Source organism: Gouania willdenowi, chromosome 7 (assembly GCF_900634775.1).
Source record: "Gouania willdenowi chromosome 7, fGouWil2.1, whole genome shotgun sequence".
NCBI classification, from domain to species: domain Eukaryota; kingdom Metazoa; phylum Chordata; class Actinopteri; order Blenniiformes; family Gobiesocidae; genus Gouania; species Gouania willdenowi.
In genome coordinates this window covers 3,308,539-3,325,585 of record NC_041050.1, presented here as the reverse complement: position 1 = coordinate 3,325,585, position 17,047 = coordinate 3,308,539, and the positions used below count along the sequence as shown (strand labels likewise).

The window sequence follows — 17,047 nt, the reverse complement described above, 5'->3', positions numbered from 1 at the left end:
ATCCATCCATCCATCCATCCATCCATCCATACATACATACAAACATCTGACCATCTATCCATCCATTATCCATCATCTATACATCCACCCATCCACCCATCCATCCATCCATACAAACATCTAACATCTATCCATCCATTATCCATCATCTATCCATCCATTTATACATCCACCCATCCACCTATCCATTAATCTATCACCATCCATCCATCCATTTATCCATACAAACATCTGACCATCTATATATCCATTATCCATTTATACATCCAACCATGGATTCATTCATCCATAAAAACATCTGTCCATCCATCCATTCATTCATCTATTGCCCATCCATTCATCCATCCAAACATCTATCATCCATCCATCTATCCATGCGTCATCCATCAATCCAATCCATCCATCCATCCATACAAACATCCGTCCGTCCATCCATCCATCCATCCATCCATCCATCCATCCATCCATCCATCCATCCATTAATCTATCATCCATCCACCCTGTATGACATCCATCCATCCATCCATCCATCCATCCAGAGAGACATCTAAAGAGAGACATCCCAAAGATGCAGGACAGGAGCTCTCCAGGACAGAATTGCAAGGTCTTGCTTTTACTTTCTGTATTTATCCTGAAAGCGTTGCCCTTCTGCTTTTCTGTCATCTGACAAAAACAGGAAGAGCCAGATGTTTGTTAAGCCTGTCACTGGTGAGGAACCAAAGATCATTTTTCACAGTATGAAATCATGGTGAGGAAGTGAAATGTGAAGTTGTTGGCCTTCACCTTGCCCCATTTGAGACTCTCTCATTGACGTGTGTAGGGTAGAATAAGACTGATGGTTTGTCGAGTAAAAGGCCTTGGAGAGTGACTGCATCCTGTTAATGGTGTAGAGGTTACAGAAAGCACATCTCACACCAACATCAGCAAGGATTTTTGCTCGTGTCACATCTATTGTTGCAAACGGGGCGCAACATTTTACGTAAATTAAATTGTTTTTGAGAAATTGCAAGATTTGTGGAAACATTCTGGAAGAAAAATGGAAACGTTTTTTCCACAATTTGTAATTAAAAATGACTCCATTCATGTGATATAAACAAAGGAAAACTGCAAGCCGCTGAAAATATTGTAGAGTTTCATTATATTGGTGAATTTGAGATGTCTGCAACTGGGTTAGTTGGTAATTTGCACAATAATTCATGTTTTCTCTGTCATTTTTACTGTTGTAAAAAGAGCATCAGTCATTTTTACTGATGTTCTAAAGGGCCGTATTTGAATGTGGTCTAAATTTCAGAATTTTTTGAGACTGCAGTGCATAAGATGTCCTAGAAATTTGTTGAAATATCATTGAATGACCTTATAATAATAACAAAAAACATTACATTTCAACTTGGAAATTTGAAAGTGTTGTATTGTTGTTTAACAATGTACCTGTATGTTCTTTAAAATTGAAAACTAATAAACACATTGTGAAAAAGTTTATCTTTTGAATATTCCCCAAATTCCCAGTCTGAAGTTGTCGTGGAAATTTATCGCACATTTTACGCCCCTTTACAACTTAGTCAGAACTTTATTTTTTATTTATTTTTTAGGAATTATACCAAGCAGTAATAAAACTGTAGTCAGAACTTACTAAAAAGTGTCACATTTCCCCATCATATTTTGATGCTACAGTGCGTTTATTATAATTAGATTTTAAATATGTTTCCTAATCCACAAAGCAGAGGCCAAAACGCGACCTTTTCCACTTAAACTTTGCCGGCTTGTTCTTTGGAGAAATGAAAGCAGGAGCTGCGATGTGGTTGGATTACAGAGTGACAACGTCTCCGTGTTTGTCTTCCAGCTGATTAACCAGAAGATCAGAATGTGCACACAGCTGTACAACTGCAGGTCGTTGGTGTCCGTGCTGGAGTACCTCCTCGCCATCGGCAATTACCTCAACGAAAACGCGGGGAAAGGAAAGGCCAAGGGATTCCGCCTCTCGTCCTTAACCAAAGTAGGAGTCCTCCACCGCCGCCTGACCTTTGATGGAGTTGAAGCACCAGGCTAATGAGAATCCTCATTGACATACACAGCAGGGCATGAACACAGGTTCACTCAGGTCCTTTATTCACTGTGGAGAATTAGTGACTTCAAACTTTACTGAAGATGTCTAAGTCTCAGACCTCACTTATTAGAAAGCTTGTATTATCCCCAGCATGTGACCTGTTTGTCAAGTGTCTTTAACATTCTCCACAATTTCAAATGAACAAACATATGAATTTATTTATACAAGTACTATATAAGTGGGGTCAATTATATTTTTCAGTTAAATTACGTTTTCAATTACACATGTCCAATTACAACTCAATTATGAATAAAGTGACTGAATTTTTTCTAATTACAATTAAATCACAATTATTTTTTATCCTCAGGGTGATTAAAATTATGTCCTCAATTACAATTAATCACAATTACTGAGTCTGAAATCAATAAGCTAACAAAAGTTACCCTTCCTCTTGTGTTAGCTTTCTGTTAGCATCTCTAATGCTAACGGGTCCTAAATCAGCTGTAAAATACACTAAAAACTAATAATTTCTTTCCTATCTATTTATTATTTTGTTAGCTGTCCTAATCAATGAAAATATAGGTTTTAATATTTTAATCATTGACATTTTTTTGTAGAATTTTCATGGCAATTACAGTTACAAAGTAAATTATATAAACTCAATTATTTATTTAATTACACTACGACAGCAACATATTTTTGAAATTACAGTTAAAATTATAAATATGCCATAGTTGAAAATATTTAATTTAGAATTAAATATCTTCACTTGTAATGGGTCAACACTCAAAGCTCAATTCAAAAAAACAAATAAAACATTTCTGTTTCATTTGTTTTATAAAACAGAAAAAAAGGGAAAAAAAAATGTTAACAAATAAAACTCTTTCTATTTGTGAATATTTAAATGTAATATTTATTTTAGAAAATTCAAATGTAATTTTATTTTGGAATATTTAAATTTTTAAATATAAAAATTTATTTTTAATTTTTAAATGTACAAATTATAAAAATATAATCTTTTTTTTTTCATGTTTCAATATTTGAATTGATTTTTGAATATTAGTTAGCCAGAGTTAAATGTGTAAATCTTAAAACATTTTAACAAATAAAATTATTTCTATTTGTGAATATTTAAATGTATTTTTACTTTTCTAATTTTTTAAATGTGTATTATTTTTTTCCTCAATATTTAAATGTAATTTTTATTTTAAAATATTGAAATTGATTTCTTTATGTATTTTTAATTTTTAAATGTACAAATAATAATGTGGGAATAACATGCTGGAAAAAAAGGACAATGTCAAAGTAAAACAACAAAACATTGTGTGCATATGTTTACTGGTTTTTTAAAAAAATATTCAAACCAAACCAAAACTCACAGATGTTGCCAGATGTTTTCCCAAGACTATTGAAAACAACCAATAATAAATTGAATTAAATCATGAAATGACTTAGACGTGTTTTTGGACATTTTATTTTGTAAAATGCAAACTCAAAATGACTAATTTTTTAATTTTCTGATATAATTGTACATTTGGAAAAACTGTTAATTTATTTTCTCCTTTCATTTTATTTTTTTAATCATCGTCTCTTTATCTGCAGCTCTCTCAGCTCCGCGGCAGAGACAGGAAGTTCACGTTGCTCCACGCCCTCGTAGAACAGATCGTGATGCACGAACCGGGTTTGGTCAATTTTACCAAAGAGTTGTCGGAGTTTGAAACTGTTCCTGGAGGTAATTCTTCGTCAGAGATTGACCAAAAGTGAATAAAAAACACTGTTTGTCCAGCTGTTATGTTCTACTCAAGTAGAAGTGCTGTTCATGGATTAAAATTGTTCTCAAGTCGTACATAAAATACTCAAGTACACGGTTCTCTTACAGTAAACACCTCATGTAGAAACTTAAAAAGGAAGAGATTAAATCTACCACAATTAGAACTTAATTTCTTTTACACAAAGGCATCTGTATAAAATAAAAGGTGTGTCATAATGTACAATTATTTAAAAAAATAAAACACCAATGAATTCAATGAAAACATAAAATAATTATGGTTATTTCATTTTTTTTGTAGTTTAACAATGTCTGTTGATCATTTTAAAACTAAAAATATATACTGTAATTTACTTAGTAATGGTTGGGTGTAGACTTGTAATTAATGACTTTACTTCTTTTAAAACTTACTTAAAGGTAAAGTGGACGATTTTCCAGAAATTTAGAAAAGAAGCGCCCTCTGCACATGCAACACACTGCCTGCTTCCCAGACGGAACGCCCACGTGCGCTAGAGAGCGTGCACGAGAATGAAAAAACGGAAAACGCCTTGTTTTTCAAATTCAAGCTCTTTTGCGTCGGTACAGAAAACGAAAAACAGAAAACGAACACCTTTATCCATTTTCTCCATTATCGATTAGCCAAAGTACGTGACCCGGAAGTGTACTCTCATCCGATGCTAACTGCTATGCTAACGGCAGTGCGGCATTACAAGATTGCTGCTTCCAACTGTGCATCTCGTAATGTGTAACGCTTTACTTCCGGGTCACGAACTTTGGCAAATCGGTAATAGAGAAAACGAATAAAGGTGTTCGTTTTCCGTTTTCTGTACCGAAGCAAAAGAGCTTGAATTTGAAAAACGAGGCGTTTTCCATTTTTTCATTCTCGTGCACGCTCTCTAGAGCACGTGGGTGTTCCGTTTTTCATGTTTTTGTTACATAATGAAAAGCGAATGAACGAATGATACACGGAGCCCAGTTTTCCTCGTGCACAGCTCTGTTTACAAGTTGAAGTCGGCATCGCTGATGCAAGCTTACCTTCTAAAAGAAGATTTGCACTTTTCCCACTTTGTCAGACTCACCATCGGTAAGTGAAAATACATTTTGAAAGGACCCGGTGCGCACCGGGCACGAGCATGTACGACGTCCTTATGTGATCATATCACCAGACTGATTGACATCTAGGAGGACCAATAGTCTTGATGATCCACCCAGAATTAGAACCAAAAAAACATTGTCCACTTTACCTTTAAGTACAAGTAAAATGTAATGATTTAGAAATATACTCAAAGTAACGTGAGCACTTGTAATCTATTACTTTCACATCTGGTGTGAACGTTCTGCTGTTTCTTCTCTTTTATGAACAGCTTCCATCAAAGGTTTAACTGCAGAAGTCGACGGTGAGTGAGTGTCACGTTTAACTACGACGACTAAAATAAATAAAATGTTCTCTATCTTTGTGCCATAAACTCAATCATACAGTATTTGGTGAATAAACGTAATGACGTGTACGTGTGTTGACTGAAATGTGTGCTTTTTTTTTTTTTCAGTGTTGAAGAACGAGCTGCAGAAAGTCATTCAGTACAACAAAATGTCCAAGAAGAGAAGTGCAGAGGCTCCTCCCCCGACCTTCACCAAGGACCTGAAAGTGAATAATTTAAAACGGCTACACGCCTCATCACTGTAACTACAAACAAGATGTCAACTAAATATGAAAAAATAAAACAGATCCAACATTTTATTTACCTGTAATCAGGCCAATATCGTGTTTTAAAGTAAATTTAATTAAATTACATTGCGTTACGTTGTGTTGCATGAAATTCAATTGAATTGAATTATGTTAAGTTAATTTAAGTTAAGTTAAATTGCATTATCTTGCGTTGCGTCGCGTTATTTACACTACGTTGCGCTACGCTGCGCTATGCTGCGTTACTTTAAATTCAATTCAATAGGATTGAATTATGTTAATTTAAGTTAAATTACATTTAGCTATGTTACATTCAATTGAATTAAATTATGTTTAGTTAATTTAAGTTAATTTATGTTATGTTGTGTTACATTAAACTGAATTATTTAATTATTCAATGGTTGCCTGAAGCTTTTGTCCAGCTTGGACACATTTGTTTGACTGCTGAGTAAACACACAAAGCTTTACGACATGACTCAGCACGCATCACTTGTGGGAATAAAAATGAAAAAAAAAAAAATTCTGTTTAAAAAATTATTATTACTAATAATATTAAAGGTCCCATGTCATGTTATTTTTCACTCATCTCCATTTGTTCTAAGAACCCCAAAAACATAGGATTTGAGGTTTATTTTCCCAAACTCGCCTGTTTTCCAGAGTTTTAGCCTCTGAAAAGTCACTTTCTGAGCAACTCTACACAAACAGGCTGATTTGTGTCCTACTTATGCATATTCATGAGTGGGCGTGTGTAGTGGGTTCGATACAAGAAAATGATATGGCTTAGTCAGACTCGTGTTTGGGTGAAATTATTGTGCAGGTCCGCCCAAAAAGTGCAAACAAAAAGATGACTTTGCCAACACCAGATCCCAGTGCAATTCTTTGTATAATATTTACAATATTTACAGCCTGCTTCGTCTTTGCCAAGAGTTGGTACCTTCCATGTACTCAGCCCCCCTTCAAGCACACACACTGCTCCTGTAGTGCTGAAGGCCCCTTATATAGCCTGAGGCCCCGCCCCCAACACAATGAAAAGAAAGAAAACCAACAGTCTCTCTAATAATTACCAATACATTTTAAACTCCCACTCTTCTTTCTTTCTTTCTTTCTTTGGAATCATGCTGCTGCACTGGTGTGTCTGGAATGTTTATTCTGGGTTTGATCCGAGTGGAGATCTCAATGAGTCATGCAGCGGCTGCACTAAAGACACACACGCACACACACACACACACACACCACATTAATTCACCAGTTTTGGTCTTTTTTTCTGATTAATTGGTTACTTTTGCGAGTGAAATATCTTTAACTCTGAGGCCTTTTTTCCTGTGAAAAAGCAACACCATCATAACTCTGCGTTATCTCTTCTTCTGTTTGTGTGTCAACATAAAAAGGATACTCCACCCAAACGATAAACAACTGAAAGATTATTCGATGTAAGCGTTTAAGTAGGAATACGAGCTGATGTAGAAGCCGCAGACTCAATAAAAAACTCTTTAAACTCGGGCTCGTGGAGGTCGACAAACTGTGACGTAGTGATTACTGTACTCAACGAAGTGTGACATTCACAACCATTTTTGTTTGTGTTTTTCTTGTCATTTTGTCTATTTTTAAAGTTATTTTGTGCATTTTTGCAGTCATATTTTGTCTTTTTGTTGTGATAATGTGTCATTTTGGAGTCAATTTGTTTATTTTTGCTGTTGTTTTATGTTTTTGTTGTTGTAATGTATGTTTTTGAAATCATTGTGCTTGTTTTTTCATTCATTTTATGTGTTTTTGGAGTCATTTTGTGTATTTTTGTTAACAGTTTGTGTTTTCTTGGGCCCATTTTGTTTGTTTGCTGTGGTTTTCTGTGTTTTTTTCTCGTCATTTTGTGTATTATTGTAGTCCACTTGTGGGCTTGCCAGTAATTTTTGCGTTTTTGTTGTCATATTGTGTTTTTGTTGTTGTTTTGTGTGTTTTTGCAGTCATATTGTGTCTTTATGTTGTCATAATGTGTGATTTTTGAGTCAATTTCTTTATTTTTGCTGTTTTGTCGTGTAAAGTGCATTCATGTGATGGTTGGGTTTCACTTTAACTTGACTAATTTTGTGAATAATTGATACAGTTAATGTATTAATATATTACAGGATTACTTCTGTTCTGCACCTGCAAAACTCCTAAAAAAATACAGAAATGATATATAAGATTAAAATGTCATGATAATCTTGGAGATAATGTTGTCCATGTGTCTCAGAAACAAGTGCCTATATATATATATGTGTATATATATACACACATACATATTTCTATGTACAGTATATCTGAGCAGCAGCGATCAGAGGGTGAATAAACTGCTGTGTTCTCCTCTCCACAGGCAGTGATAGATAAATATAAAACAGATCTTTCTGCACTGACTCACACCTGTGATGAGATGAAGAAACTCTACTCTGTCATCCTGGTAAGTGTGTGTCATCGTCTACTTTAAAAAAAGAAAGTTTCCCATTGAACGTGTGCTGCAGTATCTGAAAGATTAGTCCACACAAGTGTTTATGGAGTGGACTGCAGCGTTGCTGAAGTAAACCGTGATCACAGTGGTTTTTAATTTCACCCGGAAGGTCCCAAAGAGATTAAAAACCTCTTTTTCAAAGGAGCTCGAGGGTCAAAAACGCATCATTTTTTTTCTCATTTTGTTTTGTGTTTTTTTAGGTTTTTTTTTTTTTTTGGTCATTAAGTGTGTTATTTTATGCTTTTTTGTAGTCATATTGTGTTTTTGGAATCATATTGGTCCTTTTTTTGTCGCAACATGTGATTTTGGAATTTTTTTTTTATTTTTTTCTGTTGTTTTGTGCATTTATGTTGTTGTAATATATGTTTTTAGAGTCATTATGTGTGTTTTTGTTGACAGTTTGTGTTTTCGAGTCATTCAATATATTTTTGCTGTTGTTTTGTTGTATTTTTCTCTCATTTTGTTTGTGTTAGTTGTAGTTTTCTGTGGTTTTTTGGAATTTAGTGTGTTTTTTCTCATTGTTTTTATTTTTGAGCCATTGTCTGTTTTTGTATTCATTTTGTGTAATTATGTTGACAGTTTCTTTTTTTTGGACCCATTTTGTGTGTTTTGGAGTCATTCATTGAATTTTTGCTCTCATTTTGTATATTTTTCTCTCATTTGTTTGTATTTGTTGTGATTTTCTGGGATTTTTAGGAGTCAAGTGTGTTTTTCTCATTGTTTTTTGTATTTATAAAGTTATTTTGTGCATTATTGTTGTTAACTTGTGTGTTCTGCCATTTTTGTTATCATTCAATGTATTTTTGCTGTCATTTTGTTTTGTATTTTTGTTGTTTTGTGCATTTTTCTGTCATTTCGTATGTTTTATGGAGTCATTTTTGGCTCTAAAACAGATTGAACTGAGATTCTGAATCACCCTGTACGGTTTCTATTACAGTTTGTCCAACAAGAAAGTTACAAGAAAATATATACAATTATTAAATTTGGTATGGAACAAATGAATGCCTGTGTTGGTAAAATCCTAAGCGCTTTAGACAGGAAATCAAACCGTTAAACTTCTCTAACCTTTAACATTTTCTCTCTTTGGTTTTTTCCATCAACTTGTTTCTTAATTTAGGAAGAAGTTAACTGGGCTCAACAAAAGCCATGACCTTTTCTGCTGGGACTATTGAGTCAAAGATTTAGACTTTTTTCAAGGTCGATATAATATAATACAAAAATACTAAATATGTGCAGCGGATTTACCTATAAGATCAATTCTATTCATTTAGGAGACAAACACAACACACAACGTGAGGCTGACTTCCACCTCCAGCCTCCAACATGTTCACGGTCAGCTCAGGACAACTGAATTGTTGCCCTAAAGGTTGAATAGATTTTTCCCGTGTTGAGTAATCCTCAGAGTAAAGCTTGCTCTGCTGCAAATATCACCTTTCATTAAGACAAACCCACCTGTCACAAAGGTTAACGGGATCGTATCCGATTCAGTCTGGAGACGCGACTCAGGGACGTGTAGCAGAACTCTCACCAGGAATGGGCTCAATTACATTTTTCAGTTACAATTACGTTTGTAATTATCCATGTTCAATTACAACTCAATTATGATTACAGTGACTGACATTTTTTCCAATTATAAATAAATTACAATTATTTTTTTATCCTCAGAAAGTACAAAGTACGTTTTCAATTAGTAATGTTGAATTACAATTAATCACAATTACTGAGCCTGAAATCAATAACCTATTAAAAGTTAACCTTCCTCTTGTGTTAGCTTTCTGTTAGCATCTCTTATGATAACTGGTCCTAAATCAGCTGTAAAATACATTCAAAACAATAATAAATGGACGCTAAGTGGATAGAAACGTCCTTTGAACATAAATCACAATTTAGCTGAATATTACCACAATTCTTACACATCGTCTGATTGCTTCCCGTATAAAACATACATCACATTTTTAAATATTATGAAAAATAAAAGCTGCAGGCTTGAAAACGGTTACAAAAGTTGACCTTTACCTGGAGTCTCATTATCCACAGCAGTGATTCTGAAACTTTTCAGTCAACGACCCTCCAAAATAAAGGTCCCAGAGAGCGGGGACCCCCACTGTAGCTGAAGGTGGTTGAACACAGACATGAACATTTATATGGAGACAGGACCATCTATAAGGGGGAATAAAGGGGAGAGATTTTTGGGGTCCATCCATAAAGTCAGTAAAATGATTGTCCATTGTTCTATGAATCTGTGATAACCACATTTATTTATTCATCTGAATAATATCCACTGTTATCCAGGAACGTTTACTGTTATTATTTAGGGCCATAGTATATAGTCATCTTAAAGATGTAAATCCTTGTTTAAATCAGAAATAAAATGGGTTAAAAGTGGCAAAATATGGTGGAAAAGGAGGTGAAATGGGATTTTAAAAACCACAGAAATTGGTTCAAAGTTGCAAATTAGAGTGACCAAAAACGGACAGAAAAAGTGATTAAAAAGGTTCAAAGTTTCAATATTGGCTTAAAACTGGCAGAAATGGTGTGGTTGGGGTAATGTAATTTAAAAAGTAGGAACAATTAGTTTAAACTGGCAAATAATGGCCATGATAAATCGTGAATGGTGTTGAATTGGCAAAAATAAGCATGAAATGTGGTTAAAAGAGCTTAAAAGTGACAATAATGGGTCAACATTAAAAACTAGGTGGAAAAGTGGTGAAAAGTGCTTAAAATGTCTTGAAAATGGAAAAAATGTGCAGAAAAGGTATTGAAATTTGGCAGGTATTGGAGTAATGTAGCAAAAGTGCAATAAAAGTTGCAAAAAATGGCACAAAAAAGTGATGTAAATAAGTTAAAAAAATGGCAAATTTGGTGTAGCTGCAAAAAAGGGTAAAAATAATAATGAAATATGGTGAAAAGAGGTTAAAAGTGACAATAATGGGACATTAGGTGGAAAAGTGGTGGAAAGGGTTTATAAGTGCCTAAAATGTCGTTAAAGTGGAAAAAAAATGTGCCGAAAAGGCATTAAAATTTGACAGAGAAATAGCTGAAATGGGAGTAATGTATCATAAATACATTAAAAGGAGCAAAAAATATGGCAAGAAAATGTGATAAAAATGGGTTTAAATATGGCAATTTGGTGTAGTTGCAGAAAAAGGGTAAAAATAAGCAAAAATTGTTGAAAACGCATGTTTTGCCTTTCTGCATGTTGAAGTTTGGATCTTTTTCCCTGTTGTTGCATCGTTCCGCGGTGCTGCTTTGTTTCCGCTGACCGGCTTTAATCAAGTATCTTGAGGTATTCTGAGGACTGAGACAGTCGAGACAGAAGGTCACTTCTTCACTTGCGTCTGTCGCTAACACCGGCGTCTCTCTGAAAACACACAAAGGCCTCGAGGAGCGCTGCAGAAAATGATTGAGACGACTGGGCTGTGGTTTAATGAAGGAGAGCAGCTGCTTGGGGAAAAGGCATCATATTTATTCACGTCTAGTCACCAGGAAGCAAAGTCATTAGGAGGTTTGATCTCACATCTCATGCAAGTTTATCAAACACGGAAGAAGCTCATGAAGCTTTAGAGTTACTGTGAATCAGGGATGGGTAATATAGAATAAAAAATGTAATTTCTGGTGTTACAATAAAAACAATAAAGAAAACTAAACAATTCCCAACTTAAAGTATGGTTGATAGATATCAGTTGTTGACAAAAACTGTTGGGGGCAATTTTGGGGGCATTCTTGGCTAAATTGAGGCCAAAATGGCCCGTGGCCCTCGCTAATTTCCAAGACAGTGCTCACTTTCCTACGTCATTTAAGTGTGTTGGGCACTTACCTTCGTTATTTAAGTGTGTCGCGCACTTACCTTCGTTATTTAAGTGTGTCGCGCACTTACCTATGTTATTTAAGTGTGTCGTGCACTTACCTACGTTATTTAAGTGTGTTGTGCATTTACCTACTTTATTTAAGTGTGTCGCGGACTTACCTATGTTATTTAAGTGTGTCGTGCACTTACCTACGTTATTTAAGTGTGTTGTGCATTTACCTACGTCATTTGATTGCGTCACGCACTTTCCTACATCATTTAAGTGTGTTGCGCACTTACTTACGTCATCTGAGTGTGTCGCGCACTTTCCTGCGTCATTTGTACGTACGTCATCAATATTTTTGATTTTTTTGCATTTGGGCTGAGATATCTACAAAAAACTAAGTTAGTTGGTAATTTAAACTTTTTTTTAATGTTTTTTCTATTTATTTTCTCGAGCTGGCCAAAATTGATGCACTAAAGGGTCAGATATGGCCCTCAGGTCAGGGACTCAGATTTTCCATGATTGCGGAAAAAGGAGGGAAAAAACTGAATTCAGGGATTTTTGGAATCATGGTGTCTCCATGTTGATTCTGTGTTGATTTTAGAGTACATTTCTTTATTTTTGCTGCTGTTTTGTGTATTTATGTTGTTGTAATGTGTGTTTTTGGAGTCATTGTGTGTGGTTTTTGTAATCATTTTGTGTTTTTAGGCCCATTTTGTGTGTTTTGGAGTCATTCAATGTATTTTTCCTGTCGTTTTCTATATTTTTCTCTCATTGTGTGTGTGTTTGTTGTGGTTTTCTGGGATTTTTTGGAGTCGAGTGTGTTTTTCTAATTGTTTTTTACTTTTTTAAAGTTGTTTTGTGCATTATTGTAGTCAACTTGTGTGTTCTGCCAGTAATTTTGTGTATTCTTCTTGTCGTAATGTGTGTTTTTGTCTTTTTTGGAGTCATTATATGCATGTTTTTGGAATAATTTTGTTGTATTTATATTGCATTGTGTCTTTTTGGAGTCATTCCATGTATTTTTGTTGTTGAAACTCTTCAAAACTCATTAAAAAAGATAGATAAATAAACAAAGTAATAATACCACATAATAAACCCCAATAAAAAAAAAGTGTGGTAAGGTCACTGATTTAGGGTTTGTTGTTGCATTTAGCTTTAAAATAAAAAATAGTGTCTTATACGATGTAGAGTCAGTTAGCAGGTTTCGTTCTTCCGAACACAGATGCAGTAACTAATTAGGAGATCCTTGCGTGCACTTGTAGAAGAAGAAGAAGAAGAAGTAGCTCTGAATTACGATCTCTCACTTTAGCTTAATTTGAAGTTCAGCATTTCTGCACAATGCGATCAACAGTCCAGCTCATTATCTTACACATCCCCACTCATTAAAATGCCCTTCTCTTTCACTGCTCTTTAATTATTTTTTACCAGTGCAGCTGTAAGTTGCTTTCATCAGACACAGTGTGCTATTGTTGCAGAAAAGCCTGAAATGTTGAAAACTACAAAGCTAGTCAAGCCTGTATCCTTTGACGCTAGTTTACGGCTCTTTACCAGGCATCATTTGTGATTGTAAGCATTCATGTCGAAGTCTGCAGAAACAGGAGTAGAGGAGATGTAATTAAACGTATTTGCTCATCTGACGTGCGGACGTGAGACTTGGTATAAGAAACAGGTGTCGAATATTCAACAACTTTCATTTTCAACGTGGAACTTTTGAAGAAAACCTGAACGCCTCACACCTGTGTAAACATTGAGATGAGCTGTGTGTAGCACAAATACAACCTCCTGCTCAAACTTCTGCCAGTAGTAATAAAACCTCCATAAATTAAAGTATGCACGGTGCTGGAACGCTATACGGACATGATGCATGATGCTTCAGGAATGGCATCATAATAAATGGCCCATCTCTAAGTATCTTCCTTGTATCTGCGAGTGTTGCTGATACTTCATTCTATTCATTCTATCAGCTGCCAATTAGTGAGAGGAAGTAGGAGGTAAATGTTAAACACGGCGTCTATAGTTTACTAAACACCAACAGCTTCATCGAACGAGTTATTCCCCACTCTGCTGAGTCTTTCAAACTTATCTTATAAACTTTTATGTCTAATATTGTTTAAGTTTTGATGCCTAAACAGTGCCAAAACTCCAAAGTTTTATTCCCAGATTTAATCCTATACTTTAGGGTTTCTCAAATGGTGGTACGTGTACCTCTAGGGGTACTTGAGAGAGAGAGAGAGAGAGAGAGAGAGAGAGAGAGAGAGAGAGAGAGAGAGAGAGAGAGAGAGAGAGAGAGAGAGAGAGAGAGAGAGAGAGAGAGAGAGAGAGAGAGAGAGAGAGAGAGAGAGAGAGAGAGAGAGAGAGAGAGAGCGAGAGAGAGAGAAATTAACAAATGAAAGCATTAAATATATGGGGTTTTATAATGTTTATTTTTAGTTAAAAATGATAATCACACTGAATATTACCAGCAACACACAAAACGACAACAAAATGATACACTAAGTGAGAGAAAAACACACAAGATCACTACAAAATACAGAAAAATAACAGAGAAACAAACAAAACGACACCAAAAACACACTGATATAGAATAATTTAAATAATACCAACAACACACAAAAATGACAACAAAAACACACAAAATAAGAGAAAAATATACTGAATAATTGGTAAAAAGTTGCAAATTGTGGCCAAAAACAGACAGAAAAAGTGGTGAAAAGCTTTCAAAGTGTCAATATTGGCTTAAAAGTGGCAGAAATGGGGTAATGTAATTTAAAAAGTAGGAACAAAAAAAAAAAAAAAAAAAAAAAAAAAAAAAAATAAAAAGTAGGAACAATTAGTTTAAACTGGCAAATGATGGGTATTACAAATTGTGATGCGATGTGGTTAAAATGCCAAAAATAAGCATGAAATATGGTGTAAAGGTTAAAAGTGAAAATAATGAGTCAACGATACATGACATTAGGTAGAAAAAGTAATTCAAAGGGTTTATAAAAATAAAATTGAATAGAATAATTTTTTTGTAATTGCACATGTAAGCCCCCCCAACAACATTCAACTACACTTCAAAGATTCAAGCCAAACAGACACAATCATCATAAAAACAATATAAGGTATGATAAAAGTCTGCCGAAAAAAAAGTTGATCAGTATAAAAGTCCATTGGTATGAAATAAAAAAAGACAGTCTTGAAAGTAGAAAACATTTGCAAAAAAAAACCATTGCAATTTGATGGAGAAGTGGCAGAAATGGGAGAAATGGAGTACAAATGCATTAAAAGGAGCAAAACTGTGGTACGAAAAAGTGATTTAAATAGGTTAAAATATAGAGTAAAATAAAAGATTCAGTTGCAGAAAAATGGTAAAAATAAGCAAAAATGCGCTCAAATTGTTCGGAAAATATTCTTTGTTTCTTGAAGGCATCTGGCGACCCCCTCCCAGTGGGTAAAAGGCATTAAAAGTTGGCTTAGAAGTGGCAGAAATTGAGAAGGGGGGTGAGTAATGTAATTTAAAAAGTAGGAATAATTAGATTAAACTACTGTAGCAAATAAAGGGCATGACAAATCATGAATGTGGTTAAATAATCATTAAATATGGTGAAAAGAGGTTAAAGGTGACAATAATGGGTCAACTTATGTGACATTAGGTGGAAACGTTGTGAAAAGGGTTTTTAAGTGCTGAAAATGTCTTGAAAGTGGAAAACATTTTTGATGGAGAAGTGTCAGAAATGGGAGTAATGTAGCAAAAATGCATTAAAAGGAGCAAAAATGTGGCAAGAAAAAGTGATGAAAATAGCTTTTAAAATATGGAAAGTTTGGTGTAGTTGCAGAAAAAGGGCAAAAATTGGCTCAGATTGTTGGACATCTGTGTTCTGTTGAGGAAAGTCACAGTTTCCAGTTTGTCTACAGGCATTTAATGCATGTTTATGCAACGTATCCATAATGTATCAGTGTTGTACACATGGAACAATCAGCTAAATGTCTTATAGAAATTACTGAAGAAAATGCACTGGACTTTAATCGTATAGACGAGATAAAAGTAAAGCATGGAGAGTGAATTAGTAAAGCATTGCTGCAGTGTTGAGGGCAAGGGGGGTTGGGGGGAACAATCAACAGCATCAAAATGAGCCAATTAGTTCACTTACTTACTCTGACCCTTTCAAAATAAAGTTTATCTGAGGAATTATCACCATGTGGTCACTGCTGACCCTTGTCCACCCAGGTGTACCTATTCATTTGGCCGTTTTGTGGCCCAGCGTGTAAGGCAAGAGCACTCGAGGGCTGGATTGCATGCTGGGGGAGTATATGGGGTAATTACATCCAAGTACCGTTGTTACCCAGAATGCACCTGTGCCAGGCAGTCCGCTCACTGATCAAAACAAAAGCTTTGGTGTTTTTTCTACCAGCTCAAAGGTTGGAGGAAAGTGTAATTGCTGCCACAGTGGCTTCCAACCCACTCATACTCTTTATTTGTATTCTGTTCAGGTGAAATTTGGGGAAGCAGCAGATCAAGACTCTCAGGAACTGTTCGGGCGGATCTGTCAGTTCATCCAAGAGTTCAAAAGGACCAAGGCGGAAATCATCTGAGGTTGGAACTGTTGCTGCAGTTTGATTAGGTTTTATAAAACTGCACAACGTACTCCAGCTCTTTAGCGACACCTCCACCAATCAATATTTAATCCCTGTTAATGCGACAGAAAAGAGGAAACGTGCACCCAACATTGTGCGTTTCTGACCTCAACACAAGCAAAGGTGTTCAAAGTTAATTGAAGTTTTTAAATGAGTCGTATAGAACTGCCCACAGACCCATGTACAGTGTACATTTTAAGACGGTGTTTTCTCAAATGGTGGTACGTGTACCCCTAGGGGTACGCAATGGCACTCCAGGGGGTATTTGAGTGAGAAAGAGTAGAAAATTAACAAATGAAAGCATTAAAAATATGGGGTTTTACAATGTTTATTTGGTAACACTTTACTTGAACTTTATACATATGGCATTGTGCTGTCATTATCTGTCATTAGCATGAATAATGCTAATCAGGAAGAATGTCATTAAGTGTCGTTCGCTAAATTATGACACCTTTGGAGCTATGTTGGCATTTTTTGGGTTAGGTGGAGGGATTTAGTGAGGTTAAGTTAACGAACGACACTTAATGACAGCCTTCATGACACCTTATTCATGCTAATGACAGCGTAATGTCAGCCATTATGTATAAAACCTTTAAGTAAATTGAATTGATGATGAAAATGATCTTGATTAGAAAATGCACTGAAAATATTAGAG

The 17,047-nt window shown here is 35.1% G+C and overlaps 1 protein-coding gene across 1 annotated transcript in view; it reads left to right on the top strand.

The window, feature by feature from the left end:
- LOC114467704 (protein diaphanous homolog 1) overlaps positions 1-16,753 on the top strand; it is a 46,683-nt gene extending 29,930 nt beyond the window's left edge. Inside the window, exons 12-17 of the mRNA XM_028454208.1 lie at positions 1,841-1,993; positions 3,647-3,776; positions 5,177-5,209; positions 5,360-5,457; positions 7,847-7,930; positions 16,249-16,753. Coding sequence (XP_028310009.1) covers positions 1,841-1,993; positions 3,647-3,776; positions 5,177-5,209; positions 5,360-5,457; positions 7,847-7,930; positions 16,249-16,350 — 600 coding nt within the window. The 3' untranslated portion in view covers positions 16,351-16,753. The remainder of the gene's footprint in view (positions 1-1,840; positions 1,994-3,646; positions 3,777-5,176; positions 5,210-5,359; positions 5,458-7,846; positions 7,931-16,248) is intronic.
- The last annotated feature ends 294 nt before the right edge of the window (positions 16,754-17,047 follow it).